Source organism: Phoenix dactylifera, chromosome 13 (assembly GCF_009389715.1).
Source record: "Phoenix dactylifera cultivar Barhee BC4 chromosome 13, palm_55x_up_171113_PBpolish2nd_filt_p, whole genome shotgun sequence".
Classification (NCBI taxonomy): domain Eukaryota; kingdom Viridiplantae; phylum Streptophyta; class Magnoliopsida; order Arecales; family Arecaceae; genus Phoenix; species Phoenix dactylifera.
The window spans coordinates 9,870,659-9,889,413 of NC_052404.1; the positions used below are offsets into that span (position 1 = coordinate 9,870,659).

The window sequence follows — 18,755 nt, forward strand, 5'->3', positions numbered from 1 at the left end:
AATGGGTTGAGATGATTTGTTGATTGCATTTTTGCGGACAGCCGGGAGACCAAGATATAAAAAAAGAGAGTAATAGAATTTCGGAGTTGACCATTGGAGGAGAGGGCGGGTTAAGTAACAGTTAGAGGCCCCAAGAAGGGGAACAAACATTATGCCACTGGGTTCGGAGTTTTTTTTTTTTTTTTTTTTTTTTTTTTTTGGTAAAAACGGCATTTCATCTAGCTCCAAGTTAAGTTTTTTTTTTTTCCTCCGCCTGACATGAACCATGCTAACTTGTGCTAAATCGCTTCACTTGCGACCAAACTGCCTTAATGCATGCTGCCTGAACCAAACCATGCACATTTATACCCGTCCTGAACGAACCTTCACTCCGATAATTGTTGTGTAATTGTACATCAGGTCCTCGTTTATTTTCTTCTCGGTATATGTGTAGCTGGCACGGAGAGATACAACCACTAAACTTGAACCCAATTGGTTCGGGAAACATTGGAGTGGGGAGCTGCCTGGCTATGGGATTTCTAGAAAAGCTTATGATACATGCTTCAATCGGCAAATTATCAATAGATTAAAGGCTTTGTTGATGATGAATTTCTAGCTCCATGATGGTGTCAAGATCTTCCTTGATAACAAAAATCGTCTATTGGTACGTTTCATATATAATTCCATGTGATCCTCGATAAAATCTTCTGATGGACCAATATAATGATATCAAAAGATTTTTTCTCCCCGATGTGTATGGAACCTAGATAGAACTAGCTTCTTCAAATCATTTGATTGCCATCACTGTTAATATGGTTGCATCTTGGGGATCAAGAATCCAGACTCCCTCTCTTTTTTCTTTTGTTGCTGTTGGGATAAAAGCTTGAGTTCTATTTTTGTAGATGATAAAGGAGTGTCATGTTAGTTTTGACCCACATGACCATAACATGGTCAGTTACTGGATGGTTATAGTAACTGACTCCTAAAAAAATGGAAGCTTCCATATCCTTGATAGTAGGATATACGAATGGGTCTCTCCCTCTGCCTATTAGAAATTCATAGAACCTGTCTCCACCCCGGGTGTGATTAATGCGGGTGTCAAGAGGGAGAAACAAGTTTTGATCGTTCAGTCATCCATGGATTCAGGTACGCTACCCTTTCATGATTTGTTTATGATCCTATTTACAGATTTTACATATCGCACCAAGTTGCGCAGGCACAAGTATGCAACATTCTAATTAAACTTATTCCTTTTTTTTGCTTTTTTTTTTTAAAAAAATCTATTCCTTTATGGATTGCTATTCAGTGGAGGTAGAGATGAACAGGGCAATTTATTTGGCTCATCTCCGCAGATACCCAGAGATGGAAGAGGAGAGCGGACAACGAGGCTCCACAACGAGGCTCCACATTTAGTGTGGAAGGTCCAGGTCCCACACTAAACGAATCCTACTACATATTAGCTCTCTCTCTCTCTCTCTGTTTTTTTTTTTGGTAAACCTATTAGCTCTCTCTTTCAAACACCGATTTCAACTCGTAATATATGTGATGTAGTCTGAATTTGAAATCCAATTACAGCCTGACATGTGGCACACAGAATGATTTATTTCAACTGGAAGACATTGGATAAATCCGGACAAGGAGACAGCCCTCTTCTCTATTTGGGACTTTTAAGAGTCCAACTCTATCAGAATCATGATTCCTCCTTTCAGAGGACCCAGGTACACATCACTCATCTCACGTAAACTATTCCACTATTTTTCAGGCATTTCGACATGTTAACTGATGGGTTCGATTCGAGGTGTGGCCAATAAAAGATCGTAAAGGACTCCTTTGGAGAGTCACCAAGCCAAACTTATCCACTGCCGACCAACACGCAGGCATGCAATCTCGTCTCTACTTTCGAAGTTTCACCGTTATACCAAACGTGTCACCGCGACATTTCTCACCCCCTCCCGTTCCTCCGCGTCTACCCATAACGTGGCGCCATGCATGTCCTTCCACCTCCCACCGCCCTCCACCCTTATAAGTAACCACTCCAACTCCCTGCGTCGAACACAGGAAAGTTGAGTCAAGTCGCTGGACATCAGATTAAATACGTCTTCCTTTCTTTCGCTTGGTTTTCAGAGAGTGAGCAGTGCTTTGTAAGAGCCAAGAGAATGGCAACTGAGCAGGAGAGGGCTGAGCTCGATGCCAGGGCGAAGCAAGGAGAGACTGTGGTCCCAGGTGGGGACCGGAGGTAAGAGCCTTGAGGCCCAAGAGCATTTGGCTGAAGGTATGTTAGAAGTCTCAAGCATTTGATAACTCTTTTGCAATGCCGAAAAAAGGGGGGTTTGGTTGACGTTTATGCTGTTATCTGGTGAGACTTCTAACATCTATCATCCTCTTCTTATGCTGTTATTTGGTGAGAGTTCTAGGTCGTAGCCGTGGAGGGCAAACGAGGAGGGAGCAGCTGGGGACGGAGGGATACCGGGAGATGGGCCGCAAGGGCGGGATCAGCACCATGGACGAGTCCGGAGGGGAGCGAGCAGCCCGTGAAGGGATCGATATCGACGGGTCCAAGTTTAGGCCTTAATTAGAGCTGCTGTGTCTCGACTGTAGGGGCGTGGACTAATAGGATATGGTTTAATTGTAGTTGGAAGTCGGTAGCAGGGTTTATAGTTTGTGTTTGCGTCGAGCTGGTGTCGTTGGGTTTCCTTTGTTTGGTGCTGAGTTTGTTTAGTTTGTGTTTGCGTCGAGTTGGTGTCGTCGGGTTGCCTGTTTGGTGTTGGGTTTATGTGGTGGTAGGGTTTTAGCAGGCATCTTGAGCCTCGTGAGCCTTGAACGTGACTTGCTGCGCTTGGTTTTAATGCACTGATAGTGTGACTTGTTGCTTGGTTCTAATGCACTGATAGTGTGTATAGTGTATCTAATCCACTCTCTCTCGTATCCAAGGCAATGGCTCAACGCTTTGTGCATCTCGGCTGCATAGATACAGTTTTATATTTGATGTCAAGCATGGGTTAAACGTATCCTTTACATATCCTGCACTGAGTTTACCATATTTCCCAGTGTTTAGCCAAACACTGCATTGCAAATTGGTCCAGATTGATGGTCGAACGAGTCATTTCTAGTTCATATGCAACCAAATATATACTATCAGGCGAAGGTTCGCTGTGAACACACCATATTCAAGTTTTGATTTCTGAACCTGCGATTAGGCTCGAGTTTGGGGTGATAATCCATCTCCTCCCCCTTGCCTATTCTGATCGAATTCAGTTTGATCCATTGCCATCCTCCTCTGAACCCAGCCTATTTGATAAGCTGGTAATCATATATATCAATCCATGTATAATCTAAATTTATTTATTTCCAACCTAAACAACTGATTTGTCTCAGATTCAGTGGTCCAGTCAAGAACAACCGCCCGTGCTTTCCCAGATAGCCCAAACTGATCCTCTCATCATTGCATGGATTAATAAGATGAAGAAAATCTAGAAACCGTTCTTTACTTTTAACCGGGCTTTGGTTCTCAACTCGAGATTTCGGCCACAGCGAACGTAGTAAGCTTGATCAGATGAGGCGAGAGATTAGGAGCTGATGGTAGGTCAGATAAGATGCCATAGGGTCTTACGGATTTAGAGATGGTTATCCATTTCCAGGCTCCTAATGAGATGACCAAGCTTTGACCAACTTGATGTTTGGAGCAACGGCTACTTGACTAACTCGTCATAAGTTGGTCATTAGTAAGCCACGTGGCAAGAAAATGGACCGTGATAAAGAATTACAAGAGGGACAAACTCTGAGCAACTGCATGCAATAGAGTCTTCTAGCGAATTAGCTAGATAGGGTTCATCTGGCAACACAACTTTCTTTTACGCGGCCCTTCAAAAAAAAAAAAAACTCTCTTTTTCTTAATTTCTCTTTTAAACTCGGAGTTGAGTTTAATGTTATATCAAACTTCGATTCGAGGCTCATCCCAGTGGTCACAACCATATGCTTAGCCATTAGAGTTCCGGAGATTGAATCTTCTTTGGTGCATATTTGAACCTGGGTAATTAAAGTTTCAATCTCCATCCGGAGATTAAAGTTTCTCTTAAAAAGAGTCGTGGACTTCTATGCAATATCAAGATCTCTGGTCTGAACTAATCTGCTTGGATACAGCGGGACTATATCAACGAGCTTGTCTTTGGACAGCAATATATTCGTATCAGGTTATGGCTAGTCAGCAATACATTGTTCTCCTTGATGGGTAAGTGAAACAAACTACAAATATACTACGGGATTTGGTTTCAGATAATCGAGCAACACACACTAAATTTTCTCTAAGCTAAATTTCTAATAAGTTGGGCCCCTGCAAATGGCATTGTTTTTTTTTTGTTGTTGTTGATGAAATGGATATATCACCCTTCTTTTGTTTATATAAGCTTGTACACAGAGAAGAAAATGATTTTTTACGTAACACTCGAGATTGATTGTTTTTTTCACAAATGACATTGTTTGTTGCACAGATACATCATCCCATGAGAGCATCTTATCAAGCCCACTGTATCTGGTCCTCCTTCCAAGTTAAAACATGGATACCACAGCCAAAGGTCTGGTCTTTTTTAAGAAACTTTATAATCGCTTAGCTTTCTCCATAATCTATAATACATAAATCAGGCAAAATACCACTATGGTTGCAAGGATCTCAATCTTAATACGCAACCTATCCTATTCCATGAACACCTTACTCGTCCCTGCCAATCTGGGGGAGGCCTTTTCGCTTTGAATATTTTTTTTAATGAGAGGCTAAGAAAGAGCTTTCATGATTGATAAGCAGAGAAAAGGAGAACCACAGACTAAGTTTGGTACCTTTTTTCTTTGCTTTTTTTTTTTTGGGTTCATGGGTTAGGATTCGTAGATTTCATGCTAGCCAAATCCACCCCAACATATTCTAAGTTATCCCTTAAAACCAATGGGTTTTGCCGGGCGCTGCGTCGCTTTTGGGCACCCTTTCGGTTTATAGTTACAGCCGGTGGAAAACGGCGCCGTCACAAAGGAAAGAAAAGGCCAACTTAATTAATGGCAAACAAGCACGGGCAGCCACCATCCAAATATTATTCGTAGACCGCTGTCACCAACTAAATCCGATTCTTGTGGCCCACAAGAACAAAAGGAACAAAGGATGATGAAAGAAAAGCAAGGGAACGCTATATCGCACAACCATGGCGCATCGATGAAGGAAAAGGACCTTAGGCCTCTTTACTATTTCCATCTCCTTCACAAGAATCTACAAATTGATTGACTATTATGAATCAATTCACCGTGAATCTAGGATGAAATAAATCCACCTAAAATGTTTCATCCTAGATCTAGGATGGATTTTATCAACATAATAATTTCTTCTCCTTTTTTCATTTCCCTGCCTCCTTTGTAGCATCTTAGAAAGCAGGAATCATTTTTGTATATTATTGTGAAAGAAGCATCTCTTGCAGCACTATGCAACCTTAATCTCTTCTACGCTACTGCATTCGTTTAATTAATTCATGGGAGACAAAGCATATGCTTTTAGTAACTAACTTGCTTAGTCCAATGCCATATCATACTCCGAATTTAGGGCGTGACATGGTAATCCAAAAATTATGGATTTTAGTAACTAACTTGCTTAGTCCAATGCCATATCACATGGCCTCATTTATACAGTATAATGATGCTATAACATGTTGGCCATGTTACATGTAAGTTTTATGCTAGGGTCATAGTTTAGAATTCCCCGTTAAAGTGAATTCTTAAGTTTATTGGATGCCATGGATGTATCTAAATTAAAAAACAAGAACTATTAATGTGAGTTTGATAGCACCATAATGAAATATGTAATTTATTTATCTCTTATCTCTACAACAGTAAACTTATCACATTTCGACCTAGATATGGAGATAAGGCTAGATTAAAGTGCTTTTTATCAATTCATTGGAGGCAGTACCACGAGCAATTGACAGCAGCATCAGAAACAGTCCAAGATGCCGTGCTTTCCTAAGCAACGCTGGCACCAATCGCCGATTCCGCTCGTGCACCCATGCTCAACACGAGCATATATTACTAACGGAACCCAACCTAATAATTGGAAGCGGCACAAACAAATAATGGGAACAACTAAGCGCCCAGCGGAATGGCACTCACTGCCGCATCGGATTCCAGCCCAACTCGAACGCGATCTCCCGAGTTTGGGATTCTTTTTCCCTCCGTTAAATCTCCACCGCTGGTTACGGAGATCGAACTTGGATCGACGGGCGATGATTTATCCGGATTGGACCGGACCAAGGTAGAATTTTCCGCGATGGAGACCATGAAAAGATTCTCACCCTTCGCCCCGTCTATAAATAGGCCCATCTTCCCCTCGTCCGAATGAATCAGATGCTGTTTCTCCATTCGCCACTCTTTCTTCTTCCCTGTGCTCTCTTCTTGCGAAGCGATGGACGCATACGCGCTCCACCTCGCCATGGCGGCGCTGGTCGGCGCTTCCTTCGTGGCCGTCTCGGCCTACTACATGCACCGCAAAACCCTTAGCCAGTTGCTGGAGTTCGCGCGGTCGGTGGAGCGCGAGCGAGCGGCCGCCGCCGGAGGCGGCCACGAGGACGGGGGAGTGGAGATGGATGGAGAGACCTACCGGAGGGCGTCCTTGCGGCGTGGAAAGCAAAAGCACCACCGCCGGAAGGGGGCGGGGTACTACCGCCGCCGCGGCGGGTCGACGTCTTCGCCGGACGTCATACTGGCGGCTGAGGTCGACGGGGAGAAGGAGGAGGAGGAGAAGCAGATGCGACTGGCGATTAAAGGGCCGTTCAGGGCGGCGGCGGGGCCCGCCGAGGACGACCACCGGAGCCTGCCTCGGCTCCACATGGTCTCGGAAGGTAATCGGGGATCACCAGAGTTTTTGTCTGGGTTCTCTCCGGAGTGAGTTTGTTTTTTTCTACTTTTTCTCCCATTTCTTTTTTCTTTCTTTCTTTGATATTAGAAAATGGTGCGAATAATGTACACGATCTCTTTTAAGTAGTTAACAAATGAACATAATACCATCAAAATCTCTGATCAATCATATGTGTGCTTAAAAAAGTAGAAAGAAGTTGTTCGAGGGTATGTGACTGTAGACAATTATGAAGCACAATCTGTTTGAAGGTATTTGATAGCGTTTTCCCATACATGGTCTTTATGTTCTTGTAATGATTGCTATCACTCTTTCTAAAAGTTTTGTATCTTGCCAATGAGAGGAGATACTCTCTATAGCAATTGGTTAAGCAAATTATTGAGTTGTGAGGTCAACTTTGTTGGTAATGCACACGAGAGAGGTGTTTTCGGTGGAGCTAGCTTTAATATCAGGAGTGCTTGTGGTGCTTTAGTAGCTGTAGATAGTGTCTAAATTTTTGATATGATTATTCCAATGACAAAACTGCGTGCGGTGTGGGAGGGGTTGATTTAAGCTATAGAGACATCGAGAGCATCCCATATTTCTTCAGAGAGAGATTGCTTGACAGTTATTAAATGACTTTCAGATTCATAGTCTACTGATAGCAGATTCCATCTCCTTCTTTAGATTGTTGGCGATTGATGCACACATTACTTTTTATTAAGATTTTCACACACACACACACACACACACACACACACACACACACACACACACACACACACACATATATATATATATATATGTAGGAAAGCTAATAGTGCAGCTAATTAGATGACGTCTTATGTGGCCAATCACACTGTAACTATATTACGAAATTCTTCAGCAAATCTTTTCGTTCAATTAAACATTTTGGTTGCTGATTCTCACATTTGTATTTATACTCGAATAGTTTAATTTATCTGATTTACTAAAAGAAAAGCAAATTTTGATCTGGATTAAAAAAAAAGAAACAAGTGTTGAACGTAATCTACCTTCAATTTTCTCTTCACATCCGGTGACAAAAGTTGTTAAGCTAATTCTAATCTTAACTAAGAAATGAGTGTCGAAGCAAATCTACCTTAAGTTTTCTCTGCACATCCCATGAGAAAGTTGTCCTTAGTCAAAGAAGGTCTTTTGTTTTGCATCTGCTACCGATTGATGGGAGACATTCATAGTGTGGTTGATCCAATCTTCTGTATTTTCTACGGGGGTTCTGTAATTTAGTAAAATAAAAAGCCCTATCATATCTATCGTTGAATTGTTTTATGGATCCCACACCACTAGCAATTTTCACTGAGGTCTGGGCGCTTTGAAATCAAGAGCAGATTCAAATGTCTTTTGCATTACTTATGTCCAAGTCTTTTTACTATTTGAGATTTTTCCCTTCCAAAACCTTCAGGATGATTCCAATCTCTAATCCTATCTACTCTGTTTTTAGTTGTCTCACATCAAGTTCACTTTCTTGACCATCCGTGGGAATTCTTTGACAAGCAGACCGATATCTTAGTATAAATTTCTTGGGCAATTCACCTGGAAACCATATGCACCATGACCCTTTTCTCTGTCGGCGTGTGAGACCATCAAGAGGCATTATTGCATGTAATTTGCTCATGTCTATCTTTGGAGGATAAATGGACAAGAAGCATACTTAGTTCTTAGTAGTCAACTGCTCCTAAACCTACAATCTCACAATCTAGTCGCAAGCCTAAAATCGTGTCCAGGAAGATGGCACCACATGCTCAGTGCAAAACGATATGTAGATTCAAAGGTGGCACCATCGCCTTGTGATTCTCTTGCTTTATGCACTTGGTGTCTAACTAATCGGACATAGTCTAACTAAACTAACCCTGATAAACCCCACGAATCTATTCTAACTTGAGCCAAGGTGGCGGGCCGTAACTTCCATATAAGTTCTTAAAAACTTTCTGTAACAACTTAGAACATTATCCAAAATAGCTAGTTGGAAGGTATTATTTGGGTTCCTTGATTCTATATAAGTATCCAAGATCTACCCAGTGAATAATCGATATGGGATATATAAGGACTTGTGTAGACGTGTGTTTAATCTCATATCGGTTATTAATCAAAGAGATCTTGGGTACCTATATAGCACTAAGGAACCCAAAAAATACCTTTTGGTTAACCTTTTTGGGCGAGGTTCCGAGTTGTTACAATTCTATTTTCTTTACCCCTAACCCATCCCTCTCTCCGAAAAGAAAATATTCTGTTTTTGATTTGATTAAAAGAAGAAAGAATTTTCTCAATCCGTTTAACTTGAATCTATCAAAATAAAATTTCAGTTTAACAAACTTATTTCGGAGCACAACGATAGTATTTGGGCCAAATCATCAGAAGGTACCACATCGTAGATCTAGAAAAGTTATCCATTTTTTTAAAAAAAAATTATCGCAATGAGACATTATATTGCCAAATTATAGTTTTAGAAAATTTGACTCCTCGGCTTTTTGGTATGGCAAATTTTACTCATGGACCTATTCAACTCTATTTGTAGTAGCAAAATACTCCACATTGAGTTTGGTGATTTTCTATATCCATTTCAGTGATAAAAGTCCAACAAACATTAACCAAAATAAATCTTTCTTTCTCTCTACACACACACGCACACACACAACAGGTTTTATTTCTTTTTCTAATATATTTTTTGCTTTCCATGGTTGTTTAGTCGGATAAGATTAAGCGGGGCAGTTCCACCAAATATATTTTACAATAGTCTCCATTTGTGCAATGAGTAACAGGCAAAATTAACCTTTTGCTTTAGCGTTTGCCCTTATTCTCCTCTCCATTTGCAAATCAAATATACAGTCCGAGGAAGTGATTCATAACAGCCCCCCATGGCGGTGACAACCATAGCTTAACATGTCGACGTCATCGCCAGCTCTTTCCCTATAGCGTAACAATCTCTTTTCCCCTTTAGCTTTCGTCCACGCTAAAATATAAATAAAAATTTGTTTGAATTTTTCTAAAAAATTAAGCTGAAAATTTCATAAAATATCTAAATTGAGACAGTGCAATCACTACGATCATAATTTACCGGCTGATTTAGGCCTACATTTATAAAATATCTAAAAATAGTTCTGAAATAGATCAGCCCAAATTTTATATAAAAAAAATTGCTGAGATTTTTTTTTTTTTTCATGGGATTTAGGTCGACTCATTCTAAAGTTATTTTTGAGTATACCATAAATATAGGCTTAGCCCATTTTGTAACTCATGATATTATTGATTGTACTGCCTAATTGTTCAAATAGGAAATATGAACAGGATGGAAAGAAAAAAGAAAAAAAAGAGGAAACAATTATAAGAAGAAAAAGGGGTGCAGGTATCATCGGTCAGATGAGCCGAGGACCGGAGACGATGCGGGCGTAAAGGAACTCGTTCCAAGTGTCCGGGAGGCCCGGGAGGCACCAGTGGATGCAGTCGGCGAACTTGGCCGGGTCCGCCTGCTGCTCCGGCGTCAGCAGCTTCCCCTGCCGCAGCGTGTGGACGGAGGTGTGCGCGTCCTTCCGGAGCTCCGACAGCGCGGTGATGCTCACGAACCACACCGGCACTTTCCTCATCGACCTCGTCACGTTGCTCGCCACCTCGAACAGCCTCCAGTCCGTCCCCAGGTCCAGCGCGTGCCGCGGGTTTATCACCGGTTTCGTCTCCATTGCGCACTTTATCCCGCTCGGGTTGTCCCACGCCTCACTCCTATAATGAGCATCACATGAGACGTAATAATTTATTCCAATCCTACTCGGCCCAAACGAGAGATACAAATGATCTAGACTTTATGGTTAATTGATTATGATAACAAGATAACATGTGATGTCAATAATTGATGTAGCGTGGCAAGAGCAACCAAGGGTTGCTTCACGACAAAAATTATGGTATCCAGATCCATAATGATCGAATGGAAGATATTTTTTAGGTTTTTTAGTCATGTATAAGTATCCAAATTTTTTTGGATAAATAATTGGTATGAAACTAAACACACGCCGGCACAGAATCTAATATGCACCTAAATGGTCAAGTTATAGAGATGTTTTCGTTACTTGAAATGATTAGGAGACGTGCTCATGAAGAACACCATTGTTCGCTGGGGATCCACATTCTTTTCCACCCACTTAGCCCATGTTTTGAGGACCCTCCTGTAGGCTTCTGGCCGGTCTACCTCATCATACTCCGTGGCTCCCTCATCGAATGATCCTCTCCTGTTTACTCCAAAGCAGAATGCCGTTGACAAAACATCCACCGTCAGAACATGAAAGCATACCAAATTTCTTAGACAAATACTCACAGGACTTTCATGTTACGGGTGTTCATCCACCAGATGTAGGTATTAAAGATGAGGTAGTCTACTTTCTTCCAATTTTTCCCATGCTTCTTGATTGATTCTGGCATGATGATCCGGTTCTGAATGCTGTGAAAGTTCGGATCGTCCGAGTTCGATTCCACCAGGAACGGTGCCCAGTAGAACTCCACCGTAGCATCGTACTCCTTCGCATTCCAAACAATTTCAATCAAATCGCTGCAGATAACTTTCCATATCAATGAATCAAAAATAAATAAGTCACCTCGGCCCGGAAGACATTGAGCGAGCCGTTCTTAACGAGTGTCTTCTTGCCTGGAGGAACCGCAGACTGGACCAGGCACACCATGGACTCCCACTGGTTCCGGTTCAACGAGTCCCCTACAAACATCAGCCTCTTCCCTCTCAGCCTCTCCAAGAGTATCCTCGCATCAAACCTTATATTTTAAAGGAGAATTAAAAAAAACAAAAATCACATAAACTCGAGTTGAAATTCTCGATTCACATAACAAATTCCAACTCATAACCGTGTCCTTGAATCGAACCAAATCAAAACAATGATGTTAATTACTAAAACACGCTCATATACTCACCGAGGCAGGTTGCAATCGCGAGGCTGCCACCTCCACTTCTGGTAGGAATCGTCCTTCCTGCCATTCCCCATGCACGTAACCTGCTCCGTGAGGAACTCGCAGTCCTGCTCCTCGTAAATTGGGCGCGTGATGTTGTCGTACACCCACTCGCCGGCGAAGAGGTCGCACCCCTCCGGCACGCCGACCACCGTCCTATCCAGCACCGCTCCCCGATCCTCCTCAAACTCCGCCTCGGCCAAGCTCTCCTCTTTTCTGACCTTCCTCCCCTTAGGCCCGGACTCGGCTGCTCGCTCCTCGCGGGCCTCCTCCTCGAGCAACGGTAGCTGAACCCTGGGACCGTCCTCATCCGCGAAAACCGCCTTGATGGGACTCTCCTCTTGCTCTTCTTGCTGCGCCTCCGCCTCTGTTATTGCGCTCTTATTGCTCTTGGTCTTTCGAACTTGGTGGTGGTTCTTGACCTGGAAGTCTTCTTGGATGGAGGAGGGGTCTTGGTATTGGTGAGTGACCTCCTGGGATTTGGCTCCAGTGCTGGAGGAGGAGGGGAACTCGGCAACGGACTTGATGTCTTCGTTGTACATGAACAAGACCAAGAGGACGACCGAGAAGACAACGACAAAGATCGAGAGGTTGCCGTTCTTCCGGCCATTGAATAATGCCGCGTGCTTCAGCATGAACGGCTCCGGCACGAAAGGCGATTATGACTTCCGGCGAGCAAAAAGCATCGGAGAGCACCAAAGAGCGGGGGAGGAGATGGAGGAGTGGATATAGAGAAAGGGGTTTGGTGGGATGAGGCTGTAAACATAAATCTTTGAATTATCTTAATCTGAATAGTGAAAATCTTTTCTCCCTCTTGACCTATAACCATCCAGTAACCAACCACGATTGGTCATGTGAGTCAAAATCTAGTAATTTGGATATCAATAAAGGGGTTTGGTGGGATGAGGCTTCCTCAAGGGAGGGGCTCGTCTAGTAATTTGGATGGTGAAGGATGATGCATTCCTTTTCTTTATTCAGTCCCCACTAAAGGCTAAACGAAAGAACACTCTTTTAAGAATCCAGCTGATGAAGAAGGCGATGGGAGGTGAAGGAGTAACATGCAAGCTTACGAAATGGGAGTTCTCTTTATTCGGTGGGTGCCTTTGGTACAAGAAGCTGCTATCAGTATGATTGCATTTGCCGGATGCGAAGCAAGTGCGGTGGGTGGACTCTTGCGGCGTTTAGCAAGCAATGCAATTGGGCTCTGATTCATTTGGGATATAAAATAGAGAAAAATAATACACAAAAAGTCGCGCATGATGCTACTTCTACGGAACTGGTCCCCTCGGCAGGAGCATTCTCGCTTTCATTGGACGCTAGTTCTTCGTGTATGGTTCTGCGGTCAACGGCAATGGCCGGACAGTCACCTCTCATTTTTAGGACTTTTTTTGGTTTTCATCTAAATATATTTTTTTTTAAAAAATAATTCTAATGACATGATGCCTGTAAAAAATAACTTTGACATATTTAATTGATTATAAAAAATAATATATTTCAAATTAGCTTATATTTAGTTAAGTATCTGTTTTTCTAAAAAAATTGTATAAAATATCTATTATATCATAATAACCAAAATTTTATTCATAAATTTTTATGGCTTAAAAATATTTTTTAAAAAAAATTAATTTCTAACGGGTGTGAAAGTAGTTTTTCCATATTACTTAGGAATTCTTTTTTTTTTATAAAACATGAGAATTTTATTCTCGTGGAAATGTTACTTTTCTATTTTTTTAAAAAAATTTTAGACGCACTTCCATAAAGTACAAATATAAAAATTAACATTTTTATCTAAAAATTAAAAAAAAACATATTTATACATATAGATTCTAGGATTGGAATGTTACAAGCATCTCACTATTTTATTTCTACACATATTCCTATTAGAATTTTGGGTTTATTCAAACTTATGGCTATGTAATTGTGAAGATAGTTTGCATTAATGAGATTTAAAATTTGAAAGTATTGAGTCTTCCTCCTCCTCCTCTCTCTCTCTCTCTCTCTCTCTCTCTCTCTCTCTCTCCTTCCTACTTCTCTGTTCTTCTATCTTGCATCATGGACTCATCAAGATTGTTGTTGTCCCTGACGGATCCATGAGCTTAGGTTTGGATCCTATGCAGGTCCCAACTTCTATTGGGTACCTGATGACCGGATATGATCAACTACTGGTTCGGATTTGAGATTATTGAGTAATTGATTTTGTTCTAACATTAATTCCTTTGAGATTATTGAATAACCGATAGAGTTGATGGTATACGCTTGTATTAGGTATAATATGAATATAGAAAGAAGGAGACCGAGTCTGTAAAATTATCAAACTTGAAAACCTATAAGACCGACATGATGATGTTTCCACTTCTAATTGCAGTATAATCAGCACACTAACTATGGGAGTTATATTATACAGTCAGTATCAATTCATTTGCCCGTCAAATCTGAAACAATCCATTTAGTAGATTATTCTCACTTGGAGGACGGACCACATGTAATACCCATCAAAAAAGTGTTCAGATGTATCACAGTTAATACTCTTATATTTTTAAATTTCTTTCACTAAATCTAATGGTTCGGGTTGGAGGATGACATCCAAGGAGATCATATGGTCTTTGATGGTCCTGCATAATATCGGACAAGCCCACTCCCTTTCAGATAAAGTTGATCTGCACCAAACATGTACTGCAAGCTGTACCCACACCTTTTTAGGTAATCAAGCAGATAGACAGCCATCAAACAAAATAGTTCACAAACACATACCTTATCATACATAAGATATATTATTTGATGGCTGTTCATTTTCTCATAGCAGCCATCAAGAACTGCACAACACTCTATGATGCAGCCTGCGCACCACAGAGGATTCTGGTTGATTCAGAAGCGCATCCTCAAACAACATGCTCGTGGGAGCCTTCAACTAATCTCACCAAGGTTTGAGGAGGGACTATGGATGAACAGTAATGATTAATAAATTCCAGTATAAAAACTACTCTGTAGCTTTATATTTGAACAAAGTCAAAACAAGGCAACCCTCTAATTTTCATATACTCATCATATGCTTATTATGTGAGGAATTACAAGGCGTTCTGCTTTTAGGAATGGCTGGAGGGAAGTCACTCCCTTTTCAAGTGAGAGCGAACGCCAACTGAAGTGAGAGGATCCGTCCTCTCCTACCAGTTGTTTGCAACCTTCGAGGAATGTCAGGACCCAATGAGCGTGTTCGCGTTCATTGAAGTATCACTTTCACGATGAGACGCATCTCACTCGGTTGGCGAGGCTGCAACTAATGAGAGTCGTAACTGAGGTGTAAAACTAAACAAATTTTGATGGGAATATACTTGTTAATTAACTGTGGTATAATATTAATGCATGGTGATCAATGCATTGGATGGAACAAACTCTTCAGTCCCTTCCTGCTGCTTGGCAGTGCTCCCAAATGTTAAGACCATGAATCCTAGCTCTTTATCAAGGTTGTATATATTTCCATCGCAGATCTCAAAGTGCTCCAAACTCTATCGTTCGTCCGCCTGCACAGGCCTCGAAGCGACCCATGGATGATCCAACTGTTGTTCCAAAATTTGCTGCATCGTATTGGTGTTGTATACAAGCTTAGAAACCCAATTTGAACTATTTGATGCATGATCATATCCAATAGAGAATGTTAGTTCCTGATATTTTTCTGTTTTGAAGAACGATATTTCACAGAACTAGCCTGAAGTATACAATGGTAATGACATAGTTTTGAAGTGTTAGAACTATGTAATCTCCTAGAGAATGAATTCCAAATTAGCCTTGCCAAGACTCTGTAGTTAGGCAAGAAACCAATCCAGACACCACTTACAAGCATCCAACGCCTTCATATCTTGCTGTTTGCATACTTTTTTTCTAGTTGTCAATAACTCGAACTTTCGAACCTCTTCCACCTAACACTAACTGGCCACAGCTCAGACTGGCTTTCCTATGTGGTCACTCAAGTACACTACTTTTCCAGAACTTTTCTCATGTTCCCTTGCTGCATCAGTCTTGAACCAACCACGCTTTGGCATCTTCCGTCCAAAGAATTGCCGTAGATTTAATCTGTCTGAATCCTTCTTTCTACAGTGGAGAACATGTTAAATTGAAAGATTGTTTTCTACGCTAATCCTTTTCCTACTTCCCACTATTACACGTAATATTATTTTCTTTTCATTCTTACCTTTCCATACTAACTATAACCAATAAACTATGATTGCTTTCTGTTCCAGCAACAGCATAACTTTCGCTTGTTTACTACTGAATAACAACTCAAAGCAATCTTGCTAGTCACAATAGGAAAGAATCAGTGGTTGTTTGTGGCAACCAATGTGCTAGAATACTTGCTAAGAGTGACCTACATCCACCTGTTTAAATACTTGCTAAGAGGGACCTATATCCACCTGCTTAAATACTTTTAAGAGAGACCTATATCCACCTGTTTTAAGTCATGAGATAGCTTTAACATTTTGTTTCGGGACCATGGCATGAAAGATAAGCCCGAGATTTACCATGACACATCTTGTGCCTTGATGAACTATATAACCTAGACCAAGATTTTGAGAACCAAATCTAGGTTACAAACTGAAGTAATTCTGTTTGATAGTTAGTGGCATACTTTCTCTCAAAAAGAAAAAGAGAGAGAGATTAAGTTATCAAGCGTAGCGAGTCGCGTAGCAGTGATATTTAGATCATGTTTTCAGTCAAAAAAAAAGAGAGGAATTTGGGTGAATCATTTGGATTTGGCATTGCATATCCTTGCTGACATATGTCCAAGAAAGGGATTTTGGCTCATGACCAACCTGTACTTATATGGGAACTTAGCACCTGGTCTTTTGCTTGACTGCTATTAGACACCTGGTCTTTGCACAGTTAATTATTTTACATTAGTCCTTAATACACAGTCAGGCTCATTTTATGCAAGGATCAGAGACTTAATATTAAATGGCTACTGAAATAATAGCTCAAGAATAAAATGCCATCTGTGGAAACTAAATGTAAATTTTGAGTCGAACCAGGATGCAGACTCCAACTTCCACTGTTTAAAATGCAGGTGTCAGATAAAGTCTGAAGATCGATCAGTCGAGTCTATCAGATCAAGAATTAAAAGGCTTAGATGTCGATAGAAGGCTCCATAATCTTTTTCCTTCAATTTTCCTAAGAAACATGGAAGTTCTGCAGTTTTGATCATATCCCCCTTTTCTTGCAGGGTTCAGCAGATTTGCTGGCTGCAAAGGAGGTTGCTGATTATTTGGGAACTGTCCACCATGAGTACTTCACTGTTCAGGTACTGGAAAGCAGTAGGCCTCCTCATGTGCCTTCTCTGTAAAGGTGAACTCTGAAAATTACAAGAATTCTGGGTTTCATATTAACTGATAGGATGGCATCGATTTATCGAGGATGAAATCTATCACATCGACATGAATGATGCCAATACAACCATGGTAGTATGCTCATGTTTCTTATGGCTCGGAAGATCAAGTCACTAGAAGTGACGTTGGTGATCTCTGGCAAAGGCTTAGATGAGCTTTTTGGAGGCTATTTATATTTCCATAAGGCACCTAACAAGTGTGGTTTTAATGATGATTTCACTTGTATCATGTCATCTACAGATAAAACCTCTTCACCTGTATGATTGCTTAAGAGCTAGTAAAGCTACATCTGCATGGGGAGTGGAAGCTCGTGTGCCTTTCTTGGATAAGGAATTCATTAGTGTTGCAATGAGCACTGATCCTGAATATAAAATGGAAAGTTCAATAAACCACTTAGTCTTATTTTTTTCCTTTAGGCAAAATTCTTACAGTGATTTCCAAGGTGGTAAACACTCTGCATTTATGAGCAGATCAAACCTGATGTGGGGCGAATAGAGAAGTGGCTATTGAGGAAAGCCTTTGATGATGATGAAAACGCCTATCCGCCAAAGGCCTGAGAACGTTTCATTGTAGCGTCCATGCTAACTTTTCTTTATGAGATATAACTTTTCATATTTAAACAGAAACGTTTAAGAAATATCCTATCAGAACTAGATAACTAATTAAAACATGTTGTCTCTAAAGGAAAAACAGGTAATAATATTAAAAAATTTGATGATCTTGCACAGCAAAGAAACTCAGAATTGCATCTCTTGACTCTGCAGCATATTCTCTGTAGGCAGAAGGAGCAGTTTAGTGCTGGTGTTAGCTGCAGTTGGATTGATGGACTGAAGACTTATGCAGCAAAACATGTAATTTGTCTAGTAATCTTTTTATCTATCATTTTTCTATTATCTCTGTTTTCTGTCTCTAGCTTTGTTATCACCAAGATACTTCTATCTTCATCACAGGTCAAGGACTGAAAAAAAAATGATGGTGTTAGCTCTATTATCTTCTCTGTTTTTTGATTTTGTTGGCCACATTCACATCCGTCGTCGCATGTGAGCCGCCGATGTGCCAAAAAAGAAAAAAAGACTGAATGATGCAGCACATATACCCACAAAATACACCCACCATAAAAAAGGCCTACTACTAGAGAATGATCTTTGAAAGTTTTTTCCCCGCAGGTGGTTAACCTTAAGGCCATCTTCTACTTCCATCAGACATTCCTAAAAGAGCATGACAAGATTTTGTTATAATTTTGATGCTGCAGAATTCTGTGAGATTGACGGTCCCTGGGGGTCCAAGTGTGGCTTGCAGCGCCGCCAAGGCTATCGAGTGGGATGCTTAGTTGTCAAACAATCTTGATCCCTTACGAAGAGCTGCAATTGGTGTTCATGTTTCAGCCTATGATCTCCTTCTACCTACTTCTCTTGCCACTAGGAAGTCCCCTGCCAAGATGGTCTGCTTGAAGCCAAGAATGGTCGAAGCGGCAACTGCAGGACTCATCATCAGTACCTAATTTTCTTTAGAAGATATCTATGGTGGTTGATTTTTAGGTGTAGCTTAATCTATTGTCT

The 18,755-nt window shown here is 41.0% G+C and overlaps 3 protein-coding genes and 1 pseudogene across 3 annotated transcripts; 3 read left to right on the forward strand and 1 right to left on the reverse strand.

Annotated features, from left to right (window-relative positions):
* Window positions 1–2,135: 2,135 nt before the first annotated feature.
* On the forward strand, window positions 2,136–2,566 carry LOC103706704 (em protein H5-like). The gene is given in 3 exon segments (XM_008790909.3): window positions 2,136–2,204; window positions 2,206–2,251; window positions 2,394–2,566. Coding segments are annotated over 3 exon segments (273 nt in total). The 3' UTR covers window positions 2,552–2,566.
* Window positions 2,567–6,321: 3,755 nt separating this feature from the next.
* LOC103706702 lies at window positions 6,322–7,133 on the forward strand. Its single transcript, XM_017842681.3, has one exon. The coding sequence runs from the start codon at window positions 6,410–6,412 to the stop codon at window positions 6,890–6,892; it is 483 nt and encodes a 160-aa protein (XP_017698170.2). The 5' UTR covers window positions 6,322–6,409; the 3' UTR covers window positions 6,893–7,133.
* Window positions 7,134–10,076: 2,943 nt separating this feature from the next.
* Window positions 10,077–12,733, reverse strand: LOC103706703 (protein ESKIMO 1). Its single transcript, XM_008790908.4, has 5 exons — window positions 11,786–12,733; window positions 11,458–11,629; window positions 11,181–11,380; window positions 10,936–11,094; window positions 10,077–10,591 (listed from the first exon to the last, which is right to left on the reverse strand). The coding sequence occupies exons 1-5, from the start codon at window positions 12,454–12,456 to the stop codon at window positions 10,231–10,233; spliced, it is 1,563 nt and encodes a 520-aa protein (XP_008789130.2). The 5' UTR covers window positions 12,457–12,733; the 3' UTR covers window positions 10,077–10,230.
* A 2,629-nt stretch (window positions 12,734–15,362) lies between these two features.
* On the forward strand, window positions 15,363–18,726 carry LOC103706742 (annotated as a pseudogene).
* Window positions 18,727–18,755: the final 29 nt, after the last annotated feature.